At 36.8% G+C, this 20,743-nt stretch overlaps 1 protein-coding gene across 3 annotated transcripts in view; it reads right to left on the bottom strand.

Moving 5' to 3' along the window:
* Window positions 1–20,743, bottom strand: part of LOC105463434 (tetratricopeptide repeat domain 29) — a 264,157-nt gene that overhangs the window by 119,578 nt on the left and 123,836 nt on the right. For all 3 annotated transcript variants that reach the window (XM_011710516.2, XM_011710517.2, XM_011710518.3), the window contains exon 10: window positions 11,463–11,586. In XM_011710516.2, coding sequence (XP_011708818.1) covers window positions 11,463–11,586 — 124 coding nt within the window. The remainder of the gene's footprint in view (window positions 1–11,462; window positions 11,587–20,743) is intronic.

Raw genomic sequence — 20,743 nt, 5'->3', positions numbered from 1 at the left:
ACATTCTTCTCAGTACCACATCACACTTATTCTAAAATTGACTACATAATTGGAAGTAAAACACTCCCTAGCAAATACAAAAGAATAGATATCATAACAAACAGTCTCTCAGACCACAGTGCAATCAAATTAGAACTCAGGATTAAGAAACTCATTCAAAACCACAAATGGAAACTGAACAACATGCTCCTAAGTGACTACTGGGTAAATAACAAAATTAAGGCAGAAATAAATAAGATCTTTGAAAACAATGATAACAAAGACACAACGTACCATAATCTCTGGGACACAGCTAAAGCAGTGTTTAGAGGGAAATTTACAGCACTTAATGCCCACATTGATAAAGCAGAAAAGATTTAAATCGACACCCTAACATCAAAATTAAAAGAACTAGAGAATCAAGAGCAAACAAATTCAAAAGCTAGCAGAAGGCAAGAAATAACTAAGATCAGAGCAGAACTGAAGAAGATAGAGACACAAAAAATCCTTCAAAAAATCAATGAATCCAGGAGCTGTTTTTTAAAAAAAAAAAAAGATTAACAAAATAGATAGAATGCTAGCCAGACTAATTGAGAAGACAGAATAATCAAACAGATGCAATAAAAAATGATAAAGGGGATATCACTACTGATCGCACAGAAATACAAACTACCATCAGAGAATACTATAAATACCTCTATGCAAATAACTAGAAAATATAGAAGAAATGGATAAATTCCTGGACACATATACTCTTCCGAGACTATACCAGGAAGAAGTCAAATCCCTGAATAGACCAATAACAAGTTCTGAAATTGAGGCAGTAATTAATAGCCTACTAACCAAAAAAAGCCCAGGACCAGACAGATTCATAGCTGAATTCTATCAGAGGTACAAAGAGGAGCTGGTACCATTACTTCTGAAACTATTCCAAACAATAGAAAAAGAGGGACTCCTCCCTAACTCATCTTAGAGGCCAACATCATCCTGATAACAAAACCTGGCAGAGACACACACAAAAAAAGAAAATTTCAGGCCAACATCCCTGATGCACATTGATGCGAAAATCCTCAATAAAATACTGGCAAACCAAATCCAGCAGCACATTAAAAATCTTATTCACCACGATCAAGTTGGCTTCATCCCTGGGATGCAAAGCTGGTTCAACATACGCGAATCACAAAACATAATTTCTCTCACATAAATAGAACCAACGACAAAAACCACATGATTATCTCAACAGATGCAGAAAAGGTCTTCGATAAAATTAAACACCCCTTCATGCTAAAAACTCTTGATAAACTAGGTATTGATGGAACGTATCTCAAAATAATAAGAGCTATTTATGACAAACCCACAGCCAATATCATACTGAATGGGCACAAGCTGGAAGCATTCCCTTTGAAAACTGGTACAAGGCAAGGATGTTCCTCTCTCACCACACCTATTCAACATAGTATTGGAAGTTCTGGCCAGGGCGATCAGGCAAGAGGAATAAATAAAGGGTATTCGAATAGGAAGAGAGGAAGTCAAATTGTCTCTGTTTGCAAATGACATGATTGTATATTTAGAAAACCCCATCGTCTCAGCCCAAAATCTCCTTAAGCTGATAAGCAACTTCAGCAAAGTCTCAGGATACAAAATCAATGTACAAAAATCACAAGCATTCCTATACACCAATAACAGACAGAGAGCCAAATCATGAGTGAACTCCCATTCACAATTGCTACAAAGAGAATAAAATACCTAGAAACACAACTTACAGGGATGTGAAGGACCTCTTCAAGGAGAACTACAAACCACTGCTCAAGGAAATAAGAGAACACAAACAAATGGTAAAACATTTCATGCTCGTGGATAGGAAGAATCAATATTGTGAAAATAGTCATACTGCCCAAAGTAATTTATAGATTCAATGCTATCCCCATCAAGCTACCATTGACTTTCTTCACAGATTTTTAAAAAATTACTTTAAATTTCATATGGAACCAAAAAAGAGCCTGTAGAGCCAAGACAATCCTAAGCAAAAAGAACAAAGCTAGAGGCATCACGCTAACAGACTTCAAACTACAAGGCTACAGTAACCAAAACAGCATGGTACTGTACCAAAACAGATATATAAATCAATGGAACAGAACAGAGGCTTCAGAAATAATGACACACATCTACAACCATCTGATCTTCAACAAGCCTGACAAAAACAAGCAATGGGGAAAGGATTCCCTATTTATTAAATGGTGTTGGGAAAACTGGCTAGCCATATGCAAAAAGCTGAAACTGGGCCCCTTCCTTACACCTTATACAAAAATTAACTCAAGATGGATTAAAGACTTAAACGTAAGACCTAAAACCATAAAAACCCTAGAAGAAAACCTAGGCAATACCATTCAGGACATAGGCATGAGTAAAGACTTCATGACTATAACACCAACAACAATGGCAACAAAAGCCAAAATTGACAAATGGGATCTAATTAAACTAAAGAGTTTCTGCACAGCAAAATGAACTATCATCAGAGTGAACAGGCAACCTACAGAATGGGAGAAAAATTTTTCCATCTAGCCAACTGACAAAGGGCTAAAACCTAGAATCTACAAAGAACTTCAACAAATTTACAAGAAAAAAAACAACTCACTTAAAAACTGGGCAAAGGATATGAACAGACACTTCTCAGAAGAAGACATTTATGCGTCCAGCAAACATATGAAAAAGAAGCTCATCATCACTGACCATTAGAGAAATGCAAATCAAAACCACAATGAGATACCATCTCACGCCAGTTAGAACAGCAATCATTAAAAAGTCAGGAAACAACAGATGCAGGAGAGAATGTGGAGAAATAGAAATGTTTGAGATACCATCTCACACCATTTAGAATGGCAATCATTAAAAAGTGAGGAAACAACAGATGCTGGAGAGGATATGGAGAAATAGAAATGTTTTTACCCTGTTGGTGGGAGTGTAAATTAGTTCAACCATTGTGGAAGATAGGGTGGCGATTTCTCAAGGATCTAGAACCAGAAATACTATTTGACCCAGCAATCCCATTACTGGGTATATTCCCCAAGGATTATAAATCATTCTACCATAAAGACACATAGACACATATGTTTATTGCAGCACTGTTCACAATAGCAAAGACTGTTCACAATAGCAAAGACTTGGAACCAACCTAAATATCCATAAATGATACACTGGATAAAGAAAATGTGGGACATATACACCATAGAATATTATGCAGCTATAAAAAAAGGATGAGTTCATGTCCTTTTTAGGGACATGGATGCAGCTGGACACTATCATTCTCAGCAAACTAACACTTCTCAGCAAACTAACACAGGAACAGAAAACCAAACACTGCATGTTCTCACTCATAAGTGGGAGTTGAACAATGAGAAGACATGGACATAGAGAAGGGAACATCACACACTAGGGCCTATTGGGGAGTGGGGGACTAGGGGAGGGATAGCATTAGGAGAAATACCTAATGTAGATGACACGTTGATGGGTGCAGCAAACCACCATGGCACGTGTATACCTATGTAACAAACCTGTATGCTCTGCCCATGTATCCCAGAACTTAAAGTATATATAAAAAAAGACTTATGTTCTTATCGATAAAAAGTGATCAAATATTTGCAATTTCATATGGTTCAACCTAATACACTGTAGTAAAAAGAAGTTTGGGAATGAGTGAACCAATTCACATTGATTTGGATAGAATTTTACTATTCGTAGAGTTGGATTTAGCTAATGAAATATTTTTTACATTTTTTTTTTTGAGGTGGAGTCTTGCTGTGTCACCCAGGTTGGAGTGCAGTGGCATGATTTCAGCTTACACAACCTCTGCTTCCTAGGTTCAAGTGATTCTCCTGCCTCAGCATCCCGAGTAGCTGGGATTACAGGCGTATGCCACTATGCCCGGTAAATTTTTTATATTTTTGGTAGAGACAGGGTTTTACCATGTTGGCCAGGCTGGTCTTGAACTCCTGACCTCAAGTGATCCGCCCGCCTTGGCTTCCCAAAGTGCTGAGATTACTATGTTTTGTTTTCAGTCACTGCAAAAGGTCATTTTGGCCAAGTCATTTGGTTAATGGCTGGTGAAAATAAATGTACCTATCCTCTAATTCGTTTACTGCTCTTACTTTCCCATGTTCATATGCCATTCTTCTTAACTGAGAATGTTGAAGTAACCAGAATTTCTGAAAAATATGACCTTGATGTCACTGGCACCGATCAAATGATCATTTAAATATCTCTTCAAGAAGTCCTTCGCAACAGCTTGAGCTGCAAAAATTCAGGGTGGTGTTGTTGTCTGTGAGTGTTACCTCCATTAAAAGCTATTCTCCACAAATAAATACTGTTTACCTAGCTCTTATGAAGCATGGGGGCCAATGCTAAATACTTCGTATGTATTGTGTCATTAACTTTCACACGTCACCCTATGAGGAAAATATTATTCTTATTTTACAAATAATCACATTGAGCCTCAGAGAAAAGAGCATCTTCTGCCACCCCCAAATCTTCTAAAAATCCTCATGAAAATCTCTAAGAGGAGGATATTATCTAGGATTGATCTACATTTGTAAAGGCTCTAGGGGACAAAATTTCCTTTCTTCACTGACTTGTAACCCTTTAGGCTCCACCATCTCCTCCCTTCTGCTCATCTCTCTCCTCCTCACCCCACCAAACACACAAAAAGCAAAAACATGCATGTGCACTCTTTTGAACAGAAATCCTTATATGGGAGAATGTTTTGCTGTATAAGTCAGTTTCTAGTATTTTATGAAGGAAATGAACATAAAAACAACACAGGAGCAGCTTTATACCATTACAGCAGTAGAGGTAAAACACATCTTCAACTCTGCATACCTCCGTATAATCATGAAGCTCCAAGATCGGTCAAACTGACTGAATAAAGAAATTTCTGGCAAGGTGAGGAGGGGGAGAAATAGGACTTATGTGATCATTTTGTTAGATACAGGAAGGGCACATATAACACTATGTTATATGCCCACAGGGACAGTTTAGGAGAACTGTTTATTCAAATGATTCATTCCAACCAACTTTGTTAATTTAACCAGAGTCTCTCCATATTACATCAAAAATAACTTTTGTTTGTTGAGGTGAACAATTCTTTCTCTTTCTTCAAGGTATAAAACATAAAATTTATATGAGAAAAAAGTTACCTAGGAAAAAATAAAATGGTATCAAAGATATTTGTAAGCCAATGAAGTAAACTATAATTGAGAAACAATACAAATATTGAAGATGATGTAAATAAAAGTCACTACAATTATAGATTTTCCTGGTAGATATCAAAGACATAGGACAAAATATATGAAAATATACAGTTAGGCCAAACATAACCATTTTTTTAAGAAACAAAAGTATAAATATCTAATTGATATTCTAATTATATTTCTGAGATTTCAATTATTTATTGTTTTAGGTGAGAGTCTTAATTAGGAAAATTAGAGACCACAAATAAGTGGACATATATATGAATTTCCTAAGTTATTTTTATATGTTATTAAGTAAAAATTAACTCATTCATTCATTCATTCATTCATTCATTCATTCATTCATTTGACAACCACTCTGAGCCAGGCCAAATGCCAGGCCATGTAGAAGCAGCAGTAAATGGAGTTTCCACTCAAGTTTTTGAGGTGAGTGAAGTGAAAGTAGTGATATGCCTAAAATTTTGATTAGGTCTTATTTAAACTTAAAATTTTTACTCTTAAAATAGGAGCTTTATAATTAGCTAATTATGATTCCCTCAAATTGTACTTAGTATTCCACCTTTAGATACACACAATTGACATAAATAGATATGAACCTACCAGTTTTTCTAGTTTCTCTAGTTTAAAACACTACTAAAGAAATACAAAATTAATTCTTTTAAGATGCAAGCATTTGTATACATACCACTTTTAGAATGAGATTTCGCTAATGTATATCGTATTTGTGGATGTTTAATTCTCAGAGTTTACTGTTTAAATCTCTTCTCCAAAGGTTAAATACAACTTTCTACAGTTTATTTCTGTTATCAGATAATCCCTATTCTATTTTAAAATTCAGAAGATTCTAGTAATTAGAGTTGTCAATCTTAAATATGAGATTGACAATATGCATTTCCTAAATGAATCTTATAGGAAAAGAACAACTTCATTTAATTTTATTAATATCCCTGATAAGCATTTAGTGAACAATTCCAGGACAGGATCTTGATGACATCATAGACCTTGGAACAACGCTCGAATTATTACATTATAACATAGAATTTTCATGCATTATTTTGATTTTTAGTGTCTAAAATGTCACTCTGTTCAATGAGCAAGCTCAAAATGAATGAGCATTTTCTCAGTACTAAGGATAAATCATTTCCTACCCATTTTCCCTATAATTTTAGTGTTGGAACCACCATTCTTTTAAGTATGTAATTATTCTATGGTTTTATTAAGGAATGAGAACTCTTATAAACCTAGTTATTTCCTCTAAAACATTCTCATTTGACCACTTTACACTAATTATATATTTTCAATTAACAGTCCATCAAAGACCCAGAGGGGAGGATGAGTGGTCCATTTTCTATGATTACATAGTAAAAGGTAACTAACTAGGATGCAGGATATTTTTAAGATGCACTAATTCTAATTACAATTACTATAATAATTACAGAAAAGGTAACTCCAATATTTTTCCAACCATTATAATTTTGGTTTTATAATATTTTTACTTCTTGAAAATTGTTAAGAATACAATTACAATACCTTGCATGAGTAATATGAAGCCCAAAAATATTGGGTTTGCTTTTAAAGATTCAGGACAAGTTTTCAAAATGTTAAAATATTATACAAAAATGAAATAGAGGTGGGGCATGGTGGCTCATGCCTGTAATCCAGCACTTTGGGAGGCCGAGGAGGGAGGATCACTCGAGGGCAAGAGTTCGAGACCAACCTGGCCAACATGGTGAAACCTCGTCTCTACGAAAAATACAAAAATTAGGCGGGTGGGGTGGCATGTGCCTGTAATCCCAGTTACTCCGGACGCTGGGGCAGGAGAATTGCTTGAACCCAGGAGGCAGAGGTTGCAGTGAGACTGCACCACTGCAGTCCAGTTTGGGCAACAAGAGTGAAACTCTGTCTCAAAACAACGATGACAAAATGAAATAGAAGTGTGAACTTTCACAAGTGAGAGGATACCAGTCTTAAGTGGTGTGAAACTGGTTACAAATTTATTTATTGGTTCAAGGAACTGACATGTTTTTGATCACCAATTCTGTGCCAGGTTTTTTTCTAGACACTAGAATAATAAACAAGGCAGATATAGTTCCTGCTCTCATTAAACTTATATTTTGGCCAAATTAAACAACAACAATAAGAACATAACATGGGCCGGGCGCAGTGGCTCAAGCCTGTAATCCCAGCACTTTGGGAGGCCGAGATGGGCGGATCACGAGGTCAGGAGATCAAGACCATCCTGGCTAACCCGGTGAAACCCCGTCTCTACTAAAAAATACAAAAAACTAGCCGGGCGAGGTGGCGAGTGCCTGTAGTCCCAGCTACTCGGGAGGCGGAGCTTTCAGTGAGCTGAGAGGGCCACTGCACTCCAGCCTGGGCGACAGAGCAAGACTTCGTCTCAAAAAAAAAAAAAAAAAAAAAGAACATAACATGAACAAGAAAACTATGAGAAGATAAATGCTACATGGATAATTCAAATATTCAAATATAGTAATTTTAAAGAGTGACCCAGGTGGGGCAGCTTATGCCTGTAATCCATAGCACTTTGGGAGGCTGAAGCAGGAAAATCCTTTGAGTCCAGAAGTTCAAGACCACCCTGAGCCACATGACAAAACCTGGGCCAAATGACAATTCTCTATTAAAAAAAAGAATTGGGAGGGGGCGGGGTTAGGGAGGGGGCACGGTGGCTCATGCCTGTAATCCCAGCACTTTGGGAGACCGAGGTGGGCGGATCATGAGGTCAAGAGATCCAGACCATCATGGCCAACATGGTGAAACCTTGTCTCTACTAAAAATACAAAAATTAGCTGGGCGTGGTGGCGCACGCCTGTAGTCCCAGCTATTCAGGAGGCTGAGGCAGGAGAATTGCTTGAATCCGGGAGGCAGAGGTTGCAGTGAGTCGAAATTGTGCCACTGCACTCCAGTCTGGCAACAGAGTCAGACTCCATTTCAAAAAAAAAAAAAAAGGGAGGGGGCGACCTGATGGCCACTCTTTAGTTGCTAAGGGAAGGCCCCTCTGAAGATGTGGCATTGAACAGAGATCTGAGTGACAAGAAGCCAGCAATGTGAAGTTCAGAGCATTTCATGTAGAGCATTCAGCCAAGGCAAATGTTCTAAGGCAGGAACTAGCTTGACATGCTTAAAGAACTCCAAGAATGTCAATTCGCTACAGTGGGGTGGATAAAAAGGAGTAGGAAGCAATGAGGTCAGAGATAGGGGTGGGGCTATCTCATATTTTAGGACAGGGTAAGGATTTATATTTATGTTCTCAGAAGAACGAGAAGTAATGTAAGTGTGAATGAGAAATAATGGAAGTATTTTAAGCAGGGAAATTGCATTTGATTTACATTTTTAAATAATTACTTGGCCTCTTTCTGCTTATGAAGGGGTGGGAGGGAACAGAGTGCATGCAGGAAGGTGAGTTTAGGGCTTACTGCAGTGTCTAGGTGAGACAATATAGTGTCATAAACTGATGTGACAGTTGCAGAGATAGAGGCAAAAGGGTGGATTTGAGATATATATTTGGTAACACAAAGGTCAGAGTTTGCTTTTGGCTTGAATATGGAGCTGGGGGAGATAAGAATTGAAGGATTTCCAGATTTTTGGTTGAAGTGACTGGGTGGATGGATAATGTTACTATTTAAAAGATGGAGAAGACTAGAGAGGTGGAGGTTCCATTTGAATTATGTTAGAAATCCGGGTGGAGGTGCTAAGGAAGCAATTGCCTTTACAAAGTTTGGAGTCCCAGGAGAGATCAGGATTGGAGATACAAATCTGGAAGTCATTGGCATATGGATAGTATTTAAAAGCCATGGCCCTGAATGGGGCAGATAAGAGGAGCTTGCAGACTAAAAAGAGAAGATTGCTTGGAAAATGCCTAAATAATATTCCAATGTGGTTGAGATTTAAGTTGTTAGAAGAAAAATTTAGAGAAAAAAACAGTTAAGTTCAGTTTTTAGTACATTATAGTTGAAGACATCTAAGTGAAAATATCAAATAGGTGGTGGGGTATGCGTTTGGAATTGAGGGGAAAGGCCTGAGCTTTTAAAAGGACTGTTTTTCAAAACAGAAGGGCAAAAAGCCCAACTTTTTACCCTACCTCCAAACAATACTCAAACCCAGCCCTTCTGAATAACGTGAGCATGGCTAACCTATATTTTCCTAATAACAGAAAGCGTAAGGAAAATACACTGTAAGAGGAGCAATATTTTTATACTTGCGTTTTCTTAATGTTTTTGCCAAGAGTTTATATCTCACCAGTGTGTATTTTATTCTCTGATTTTTGATTCTTGGATAAGAGTTTAATTTCTGAAGTTAAGGTACAAGAAATAATATCCAAAAGCTGTGTCAACTGCCAGAAGTTAAATTTTACCAGTTTATCCCTATTCTAATAGAAAATTTGGAGGATTCTGGGTATTTGCACTATCTTCAAATATATATGCCTTCAAATATACAACTTGATTCATACACCATATCATACTGCATATATTCATGGACTATATCTTTTCTCCTATGCTATAGGAGAAACTCCCTCATTAGACTGTGAGCCTCACAAGGGTTTAGGTCTTGCCTGTTTTCACCACTGTATCCTAAAAAGGAAATAAAAGCAAATACAAAATTAAGGAGAGAAGAGTCAATAAAGGCAAAGAAATGGGCAGGGAGCCAGAGGGTAGCAAAGGAAGCACACGACATGCAAAACCTGAGCACAGCTAGAGCAACAGACAAGGGAGGACTCGAAACAAGAGGGGAAACAAAGTGGTGGCCATGGGAGAGAGGGAGAGGAAGACCCGGGGGTCAGAGAGCAAGGAGGAGGGTCAAGAAGGAAGAACGCAGGAGAGAATGGAGCAAGGTGGGTAAGGGAGTCGTGGAGAAGAAGGGCCAGGACAAAAAGGGGCTTTTTAGATTTCAAGGAATAGGAGAGAGGGGAGGCAAATGAGCCCAGGGGAGAAAGAGAGGGGATGTAAGAGAAAAAGGAAATGAGATACCTTGTTTGAAAGCACTTGCTCCACTTCAGGAACTAAAGAAATATTAGTTTCACTCATTCAAATTAATTTCAAACTTGATTTCCTTAAAAAAAAAAAAAACCTAAATCCTTGTGAAATAAAGTTAATTTTATGGCAAACAACAGAATACTGTAGTGGTTGGGAAAATGGGTTTGAATACCGTTGCCACCCAGCATCATCTGAGGGTCTGGCAAAGGGGAATTGTTTGATACCACTAAGGGTGTAGAGAACAACAGAAACTTACAAAGATAATACTTCTCCTGCTGCAAAGCACTATCCTAAGTGCTTTCCACATGTTAATTTAATACTCACAATAACTTTACGAGGTGAGAATATTGAGGCACCTAGAAATTTCAGTAACTAGCCCAAGGTCACAGATCTTACAAGTGCAAGAGCTGGGTTTTTAACTCAAGCAGTGGGGTTTTGGAATTAGTGACTTTATTCACTACATACACAGACTCTCAAAGAGATTAACAGAGAGTGTATAAACATAATTTGAGACAATAATTACCCTAAAAAATGATGGATCTTATTCATGATCAAAACAGCAATTATAACTAGAGAAACAACGCTCTTTCACACCATTGCTAAAGGAGAATCTGTAATAAAAACACAAAATCACGAGAAAATACGACAAAAGTCCATTATGACCAGTACATTATACTAATAACAGCTTCTTGAATTGGATAATTTTATTTTGGACTTTTTTTGTTCTTCCTTCTGTTTTCTCTTTCATGTAATCAATCTGTTGCTAAAATTTCACTCTAAATTTTCTGCAGAATTATTTTTAGGATTGTCGTTTCTTCTCCCAAGGAAACTAGCAGGGGTGCCACAGCTGGATTAATAAAGAATTTGGAGTGAGAGAGATGAATGTCATTGGAAGCAGATAATAGCCAACAGTTATAATCAATTTCCTTTGAATTAAATATTTTAATTGCTCCTCAAATCCAATGTCAGTTAGAATCCTCACTGGATGTGAAACTATGAATCAGGGTTAGCAGCTCATAAGGACTGTCCCACATGGCCCTAAGGTATTGGAAGAGGAGGAGGAGGAGGAGGAGGAGGCATTTCTCCTCCTAGTCCTTGCCATGGGCATTAACTACATCCTGCAGTCCAGGGCCATTCTGCATAATATATGGTGGGAAGGCAAGGATAACATGAGAAGAGACTTTTAAAACAGCAAATTTCTCCCTAAACACTGCAAATTTCTCTAGAAACAAGAAACACATAGACTCACTTTTTCATTGTAGATGTCCCCAAGCATTGTACTTGCTCTCACAAAATCTAGGCTTTGAAAATTGTTTCTTGCAATTTTCACAAATTTTTTCAAGTATTTAATTGCTTCTGTCGTATTTCCTTGGCTAGAATGAATGAAATAGGACATCAATGGAGTATCATCTTACTTAATGTCACAATAAAGAGAAAGTATCTTGTGTCTTTCCTGTAGAAAATGCAAGATGGTTATCAGGATAATGAGATTTAATGTGTAAATACGAAATTAAAAATACATGGCTTGTTTTTGTTGGAGCATACATTGAGTTAAAACTGAAACTTTTAAATCCTCATGCATTGCTAATGGAAATGTAAAATGGTACATCTTCTTAACAACTTGGCAGTTCCTCGAAAACTTTAACATAGAGTTACCATATGACCCAGAAATTTTACTCCAAAATATATACCCAAGTGAAGCAAAAATATGTCAACACAAAAAGTCATATACATGAAAGTTCATAGCAGCATTAATCATAATAGCCAAGGCATGAAAACAATTGAAATGTGTATCAACTGATGAATGGGTAAACAAAATATGGTATATACCTACAATGAAATATTATACAGTCTTAAAAATGAATGAGGTAGGCCAGGTGCGGTGGCTCACACCTGTAATCCCAGCACTTTGGAGGCCCAGACAGGTGGATCATGAGGTCAGGAGATCGAGACCATCCTGGCTAACATGGTGAAACCCCCGCCTCTACTAAAAATATAAAAAATTAGCTGGGCATAGTAGCGGGTAACTGAAGTCCCAGCTACTTGGGAGGCTGAGGCAGGAGAATGGCATGAACACAGGAGGTGGAGCTTGCAGTGAGCTGAGATTGCGCCACTGCACTCCTGCCTGGGCAACAGAGTGAGACTCAAAATCAAAATAAATAAATAAATAAATAAATAAATAAATAAGGTAGCGATGCATGTTGCAACATGGATGAAACTTGAAAATATGCTAACTGAAAGAAACCAGACAACAGAAGATCACACACCATATGAGCCCATTTACACAATATGTCCAGAATGGCAAATCCATGAGATGGAAAGTAGGCTACTGGTCGCTAGAGGCTGAGGAAAGTGGAGGATTGAGAAATGACAAATAATGGGTACAAGGTTTCCTTTTAGGGTGATTGAAATTAGATAGTGGCCATGGTTGCTCAATCCTGTGAGTATACTAAAAACCACTGAATTGTATTAAACTTTTAAAGTGAGGACTCTTTTAAATTGTAGATTTTTAAAGTCTACAATTGTTAAAGTCATAATTGTATAGCATATGAATTATGTCTCACTAAAGCTGTTTTTTTTTTTTAAAAAAAAAACCTTTTAAAAGTTTATAAAAGGTGAATACTAGCTTGTTCTTGAAAGCTTTCATTGGTAGTGGAATCTCTGGTGTCACTAAAGTCACATATACAAGTGTTACATATCCTCACAAAATGTTCAGGAAGACATAATTTCTAGCAGACAATTTGTCATGTAGTAAGCATTAATACATTTTTGAATGAAGTAATGTTGAAAATTTGAGAAGGGAGACACATATGCTGCACACATGAAGCTAAGCATCCAGGTAAACTGTGAGAACCTTAAGGCATATAGATGTTTGGAGTCTAAGACTGTAAACTCCTGACCCTTGGATATTCCAGTAACATCAAGAAACTTTAGGAGTCTAGCAAATGTCCCAAAATTTGCTAGTTGCTGGGGAATAGGGTTCCTGTGCTTGAAGTGTTTCACTGTCAACTTGGAGAAGTAAGTGTATAAACTCATACATGGGATCAACTGTGACAGGTACTGACTTGTATATAGTGCTTTGAAACCCGGAGTACATTCATTTGCCTATCCTCATAAAAACATGTGTAGTGTTTTTGTTGTTGTTGTTGTTGTTGTTTTCTAGGTTTTCTAAATGTGACTCCAAATTCTTTTGGCTATTTCTAAAGACTGAGCCCACCTCTCAACTGGGGCTGTTTAAAAGAGTATGTTGCAAGTTCAGAAAGTATTTTCTTAAAAAAAAATAAAAAGTGGGGGGAATACATGTGTAGAACGTGCAGGTTTGTTACATAGGTCTACGTGGGTCATGGTGGTTTGCTGCACCTATTGACCCATCCTCTAAGCTCCCTCCCCTCACTCCCCACCCTTCCACAGGCCCTGGTGTGTGTTGTTCTCCTTTCTGTGTCCATGTGTTCTCAGTGTTCAACTCCCACTTAAGAGTGAGAACATGCGGTGTTTGGTTTTCTGTTCCTGTGCTAGTTTGCTGAGGATGGTGGCTTCCAGCTTCATCCATGTCCCCACAAAGCATGTGATCTCATTCCTTTTTATGGCTGCATAGTATTCCATGGTGTATGTACCACATTTTCTTTATCCAGTCTATCATTGATGGGCATTTGGGTTAGTTCCATGTCTTTGCTATTGTAAATAGTGCTGCAATAAACATACGTGTGCATGTGTCTTTATAGGTTTACTGAATCATTTTCTGTAGGATCCTTAGGTATATATCCAGTAATGGGATTACTGAGTCAAATGATATTGCTGCTTCTAGATCTTTGAGGAATCACCATACTGTCTTCCACAATGGTTGAACTAATTTACACTTCCACCAACAGTGTAAAAGTGTTCCTATTTCTCCACAGTCTCACCAGAATCTATTGTTTCCTGACTTTTTAATAATTGCCATTCTGACTGGCGTGAGATGGTATCTCCTTGTAGTTTTGATTTGCATTTCTATGATGATCAGTGATGTAGAGCTTTTTTTCATGTTTGTTGGCTGCATAAATGTCTTCTTTTGAGAAGTGTCTGTTCATATCCTTTGCCCACTTTTTGATGGGGTTTTTTTTTCCTTGTGAATATATTTAAGTTCCTTGAAAATTCTGGATATTAGACCTTTGTCAGATGGGTAGATTGCAAAAGTGTTCTCCCATTCTGTAGATTGCCTGTTCACTCTGATGATAGTTTCTTTTGCTGTGCAGAAGCTCTTTAGTTTAATTAGATCCCATTTGTCAATTTTTGTTTTTATTGCAATGCTTTTGATGTTTTTGTCATGAAGTCATTGCCCATGCCTATGTCCTGAATGGTATTGCCTAGGTTTACTTCTAGGGTTTTTATGGTTTGGGGTTTTACATTTAAGTCTTTAATTCATCTTGTGTTAGTTTTTGTATAAGTGTAAAGAAGGGGTCCAGTTTCAGTTTTCTTCATATGGTTAGCCAGTTTTCCCAGCACCATTTACTTAATAGGAGATCCTTTCCCCATTGATTGTTTTTGTCAGGCTTGTTGAAGATCAGATAGTTGTAGATGTGTGGTGTTATTTCTGAGGTCTTTGTTCTGATCCACTGGTCTATATGTCTGTTTTGATACCAGTACCATGCTGTTTTGGTTACTGCAGCCTTGTAGTATAGTTTTAAGTCAGGTAGCATGATGCCTCCAGCTTTGTTCCTTTTGCTTAAGATTGTCTTGGCTATCCGGGGTCTTCTTTGATTCCACATGAAATTTAAAATAGTTTTTTCTAATTCTGTGAAGAATGTCAATGGTAGTTTGATGGGAATAGCATTGAATCTATAAATTACTTTGAGCAGTATGGCCATTTTCAAGATATTCATTCTTTCTATCCATGGAGATGGAATGTTTCTCCATTTGTTTGTTTTCTCTCTTATTTCCTTGAGTAGTGGTTTGTAGTGCTCCTTGAAGAGGTCCTTCACATCTCTTGTTAGCTGAATTCCTAGGTATTTTATTCTCTTTGTAGCAATTGTGACTGGGAGTTCATTCATGATTTGGCTCTCTGCTTGCCTACTGTTGGTGTAAAGGAATACTTATGATTTTTGCACATTGATTTTGTATCCTGAGACTTTGCTGAAGTTGCTTCTCAGCTTAAGGAGGTTTTGGGCTGAGACGATGGGATTTTCTAAATATACAATCATGTCATCTGCAAACAGAGACAATTTGACTTCCTCTCTTCCTGTTTGAATACGCTTTATTTCTTTCTCTTGCCTGATTGCCCTGGCCAGAACGCCCAATATTATGTTGAATAGAAGTGGTGAAAGAAGGTATCCTTGTCTTGTGTCAGTTTCCAAAGGGAATGCTTTCAGCTTTTGCGTATTCAGTATGATATTGGCTGTAGGTTTGCCATAAATAGCTCTTGTGATTTTGAGAGATGTTCCATCGATACCTACTTTATTGAGAGTTTTTAACATGAAGGGATGTTGAATTTTATCGAAGGCCTTTTCTGCATCTATTGAGGTAATCCTGTGGGCTTTGTCATTGGTTCTGGTTTATGTGATTGATTACATTTATTGATTTGCTTATGTTGAACCAGCCTTGCATCCCAGGGATAAAGCTGACTTGATTGTGGTGGATAAGTTTTTAATGTGCTGCTGGAATCAGTTTGCCAGTATTTTATTGAGGATTTTCACATTGATGTTCATCAGGGATATTGGCCTGAAATTTTCTTTTTTTGTTGTGTCTCTTCCCGATTTTGGTAACAGGATGATGCTGGCTTCATAAAATGAGTTAGAGGAAATTCCCTCTTTTTCAATTGTTTGGAATAGTTCCAGAGGAATAGTACCAGCTTCTCTTTGTATATCTGGAAGAATTCAGCTGTGAATTTGTCTGGTCCTGGGATTTTTTGGTTGTTAGGTTATTAATTACTGCCACAATTTCAGAGCTTATTATTAGCCTATTCAGGGATCCGACTTCTTTCTGGTTTAGTCTTGGTAAGGTGTATGCATCCAGGAATTTATCCAATTCTTCTATATTGTCTAGTTTATTTGTGTAGAGGTGTTTACCGTATTCTGTAGTGGTAGTTTGTATTTCTGTGGGGTCACTGGTAATATCCCCTTTATCATTTTTTATTGTGTCAATTTGATTCTTCTTTCTCTTCTTTATTAGTCTTGCTAGCAGTTTATCAATTTTGTTAATTTTTTCATAAAACCAGCTCCCGGATTCATTGATTTTTTTGGAGGATTTTTCGTGTTTCTATCTCCCTCAATTCCTCTATGATGTTAGTTATTTCTTGTTTTCTGCTAGCTTTTGGATTAGTTTGCTCTCACCTCTCAAACTCTTTTAATTGTGAGGTTAGGGTGTCTATTTTAGATTTTTTCCACTTTCTCCTGTGGGCATTTAGTGCTATAAATTTCCCTCTTAACACTGTTTTAGCTGTGTCTTAGAGTTTCTGTTATGTTGTCTCTTTATTCTCATTGGTTTCAAAGAACTTCTTAATTTCCATCCTAATTTCATTATTTACCCAGTAGTCATTCAGGATCAAGTTGTTCAATTTCCATGTAATTTTGCAGTTTTGAGTGAGTTTCTTAATCCTGAATTCTAACTTGATTGCACTGTGATCTGAGAGACTGTTTGTTATGACTTCAGTTCTTTTGTATTTGCTGAGGAGTGTTTTACTTCCAATTATGTGGTCAATTTTAGAATAAGTGCCATGTGGCACTGAGAAGAGTGTATATTCTGTTGATTTGGGGTAGAGAGTTCTGTAGCTGTCTACTAGGTCCACTTGACCCAGAACTGAGTTCAAGTCCTGAATATTCTTGTTAATTTTCTGTCTCGTTAATCTGCCTAATACTGACAGTGGGTTGTTAAAGTCTCCCACTATTATTGTGTGGGAGACTAAGTCTCTTTGTAGGTCTCTAAGAACTTGCTTTATGAATCTGGGTGCTCCTTCATTGGGTGCATATATATTTAGAATAATTAGTTACAAATTAGTCTTGTTGAATTGTTCCCTTTACCATTATGTAACGCCCTTCTTTGTCTTTTTGAATCATTCTCTGGCTGCCCTTAACAGTTTTTCCTTCATTTCGACCTTGGAGAATCTGATCATCATGCTTCTTGCGGTTGATATTCTCATGGAGTATATTAATGGTGTTCTCTGTATTTCCTGAATTTCCATGTTGGCTTGTCTTGCTAGGTTGGGAAAATTCTCCTGGATAATATCCTGAAGTGTATTTTCTAGCTTGTTTCAATTCTCTTCATCTCCTCTGGTACTCCAATCAATTGTAGGTTTGGTCTTTTTATGAAATCCCATATTTCTTGGAGGCTTTGTTCATTCCTTTTCATTCTTTTTTCTCTATTTTTGTTTGCATGTCTTATTTCAGTAAGATGGCCTTCACACTCTGATATCCTTTCTTCTGCTTGGCTGATTCAGCTGTTGATACTTGTGTACACTTCATGAAGTTCTCGTGCTGTGTTTTTCAGCTCCATCAGGTCGTTTATGTTCCTCTCTAAACTGGTTATTCTAGTTAGGAACTCCTCTAACCTTTTATCAAGGTTCTTAGCTTGTTTGCATTGGGTTAGAACATGCTCCCTTAACTCATCGTAGGTTTTTGTTACCCATCTTCTGTAGCCTACTTCTGCCACTTCATCCATTTGATCCTTCATCCGTGTCTGTGCCCACATCCCTTGGCTGGAGGGAGGGGGCTCCTCTTCCCCGTGTGGCTCTCAGGTGGGCCACCACACCACACTGCTCTTCCCTCTCTCTGTGGGTCACACCTGCCTTCTAGTCAATTTTGATGACAGAACCTGGATACTTTGGTTGCTGGTGAAGGATTCACTCACTTATTATGGTTTATTTTGATGGGAGCCCCAGCTTCTAGTAGGCCATCTTGGCCCTGCACCCACCAGTAGCATTTCTATATGCCCCAGAATGTATTTTCAATGGAGTTTATTTTTAAAAAGTATTGGTAGGATTAGGGTTATCTCCTTGCATAACCTCCCAGGGTTTGAAAAACATTCATTTTCACAGGTAAACACTGATATGTTTGTAAAAATAAGTTAGATTACTTTAAAGTCAAAATGAGTTATGGTGGAATTTAGAAAGATGTAGGTTTGAATATCAGCTCGGCCTCTTAGATTAATAACTTTGATTATACTAAAGTTATGAAACTAAAGAAAACTTTTGTTTCTTCATTTTAAAAATGGCCACAAGTTGCTGTGGGATGAAAAATTGTGTAAATGTATAGTTTGGCATGTAGTAGGGATTCAATAAATGGCACTTGCGTTATTATTGTCTCTCAGTGAAATAAACAACTATCACATTGACAGCTCTCTACTTGACATTGTCTACCACAAGCCAAGAGGCAAATTCAATTTAGCTAAGCAATCCTTCCTGAAAACATTCATCATATGATGAATTAAACACTCTGATTTGAATGTATGCTCTGCAAATCAGTCACATAAAGTCCTGGTGTCTATTTCCTAAGGGGAAAAATCAAAGAGCTCACATTTTTTGTTTACTTGAATATCAAGTACTATCAAATACTTTTTTTTCTCTTATTGATAAAAGAGTGTTCTACACATCAGAAATAGGATGAAATTTTATGTTACTGCAGCTGTGAACACAACTTTTTAAAAGTCTGTCCTCACTTTTTCATACCAAAATTATGACTGATCTTCCACATATAGGCATAGGTCAATTCTCCAGAAAAAAATATGAATTATTGGAGGAAATTTTCAAATGCAGGCATAGAGTAAAATATAATGAGAGGTTCACCGATTATTTTAATTTAAATATTTGTTTTGTGAAACTAAAAGTTATCGAGAGAGCTTGAGTATAAAATATTAATAAAGAAAATATATTATTTAGAATTTTGAGCGAACTTGTGGTTCTAGGACTAAAAATGTTCTATCAAATTGTTAATTTTTCACACTCTTTCCTAGACTATAATATTCAAGAAAAATTGATGGGGGAAAAATGATGATTTCTCTGAATATCTCTTTAAAACCTTAGGGAAAATTATGATTATTAATTATTTAGCTAAGATGGACTCGCTGAAGCTTATTTATGTTCATGTTTCTAAAAACCAATATATTTTTGAAGAAAGTACATTTTCAATTAGATTTGGCCTGCTGAGGATTGTTAAATCAAGATACGTGCAAACAAAGAAACAAGCAAGAAAACTAAGTTTAGAGTATGAGAAACACAAAATAGTATAAAAAAACTATTGCTGGGTAATTCAAGTCATTTTCCTTCCAGAGGAGCAACAGATCTCCAAAACATACAAAATTATCTAGAATTTGCTCTAATGAATAATGCTAGAGAAACAAAGTCTTATTATTGTAAGTCATTTGCTTTACTCAATGAATGTAGAGATCTACAGTCAGCAAAGCTGTTAATGCAACATCTGAAATATTAACATTATATGCTGGTTAAAGGTTTTCCAAATTTAAAACTTAGCAACAGATTCAGAAGCCATTCTTTTTATGGAAGGGGAAAACACGGAATATTTTCTTACAGAAAAGCTACAGCTTATTTGTATAAGTTAAAGGACAAGGTTAAAATGTTAGATAAATATTAATTCCAGTTTTCTATATGCAGTGCACAGGTGCAACTTGAACAGCATATTATATGGTATAATCATTAAATTCATTCAACCAGACCTTAGAGAGTTAAAAACATATATTCGGAGGAACAGGACTCCTCGGTCCAAAGAATGAGAATGAAACAGTGCAGACTATTTGTGTATCAAGGTGATTCCAGTTTCCAACTGGGAAAACAGGACCGTTAACACCCACGTCCCTTGACAACTGTCCAATTATGTATATCACACTTGGCCTACTGTTTGCAGTAGAAGTAATCAATAAAGGATGTGGTTGAGTGAACATAGATTTTGGTTGAACCAATGCATGAAAACTTAATCATTTACTCAGAGAGAAGAAATCAAATAGAGCAGAGATGAAACAGCCACTAAGGGGTTTGTTGATTGTGCCACCAAGTTTGTGGGCCACAGATGAAAGTAATAAGGCAAATGGGATCAGTGACAGGAGAAAATGCAAAAAGCTATTCTTAATTTCATGAATTAATAGATATGTTTTGATGTATTTTTTTGGTCATTTTTAGGAAATTTCACATCAAAGCCCGGATGTTCCATTTTAAAGAATATATGAAAATTACTAGGGCGTGTCATTTCTCTCAAGCAAGAAAAAATTAATTTTCAGCTATAACAGAAAGGTAATTTTCACACTTGAAACTTTGTGCTGATTGATTTAAAGATCTCCATTGTGGAAAGTTTTCTAGGAAATAATTTAACTCGAGTTTGCAAGAAAATTTACAATTGGTATTGAATAAACCCAGAGATGGGTTAGTTGTGACCAATATGTATTAAACATATTTTTGTGAAATTTTTCTCTGTATTTTTTTTAATAATCTGAGTATTTTGGAAACTTGTGACACTTCTGTAAATGAACTACTTCAGTAAATGAGGCAAAAAAAGAAATGCCATGAGGAAAATATAGGGATTTTCCCTCTCTGTATTTACTCAAACTGTCTGT

This window comes from Macaca nemestrina, chromosome 3 (genome assembly GCF_043159975.1).
Source record: "Macaca nemestrina isolate mMacNem1 chromosome 3, mMacNem.hap1, whole genome shotgun sequence".
Taxonomy (NCBI): Eukaryota; Metazoa; Chordata; class Mammalia; order Primates; family Cercopithecidae; genus Macaca; species Macaca nemestrina.
Note: the sequence above shows the minus strand (reverse complement) of the source record. Positions and strands in the feature narration are given on the sequence as shown.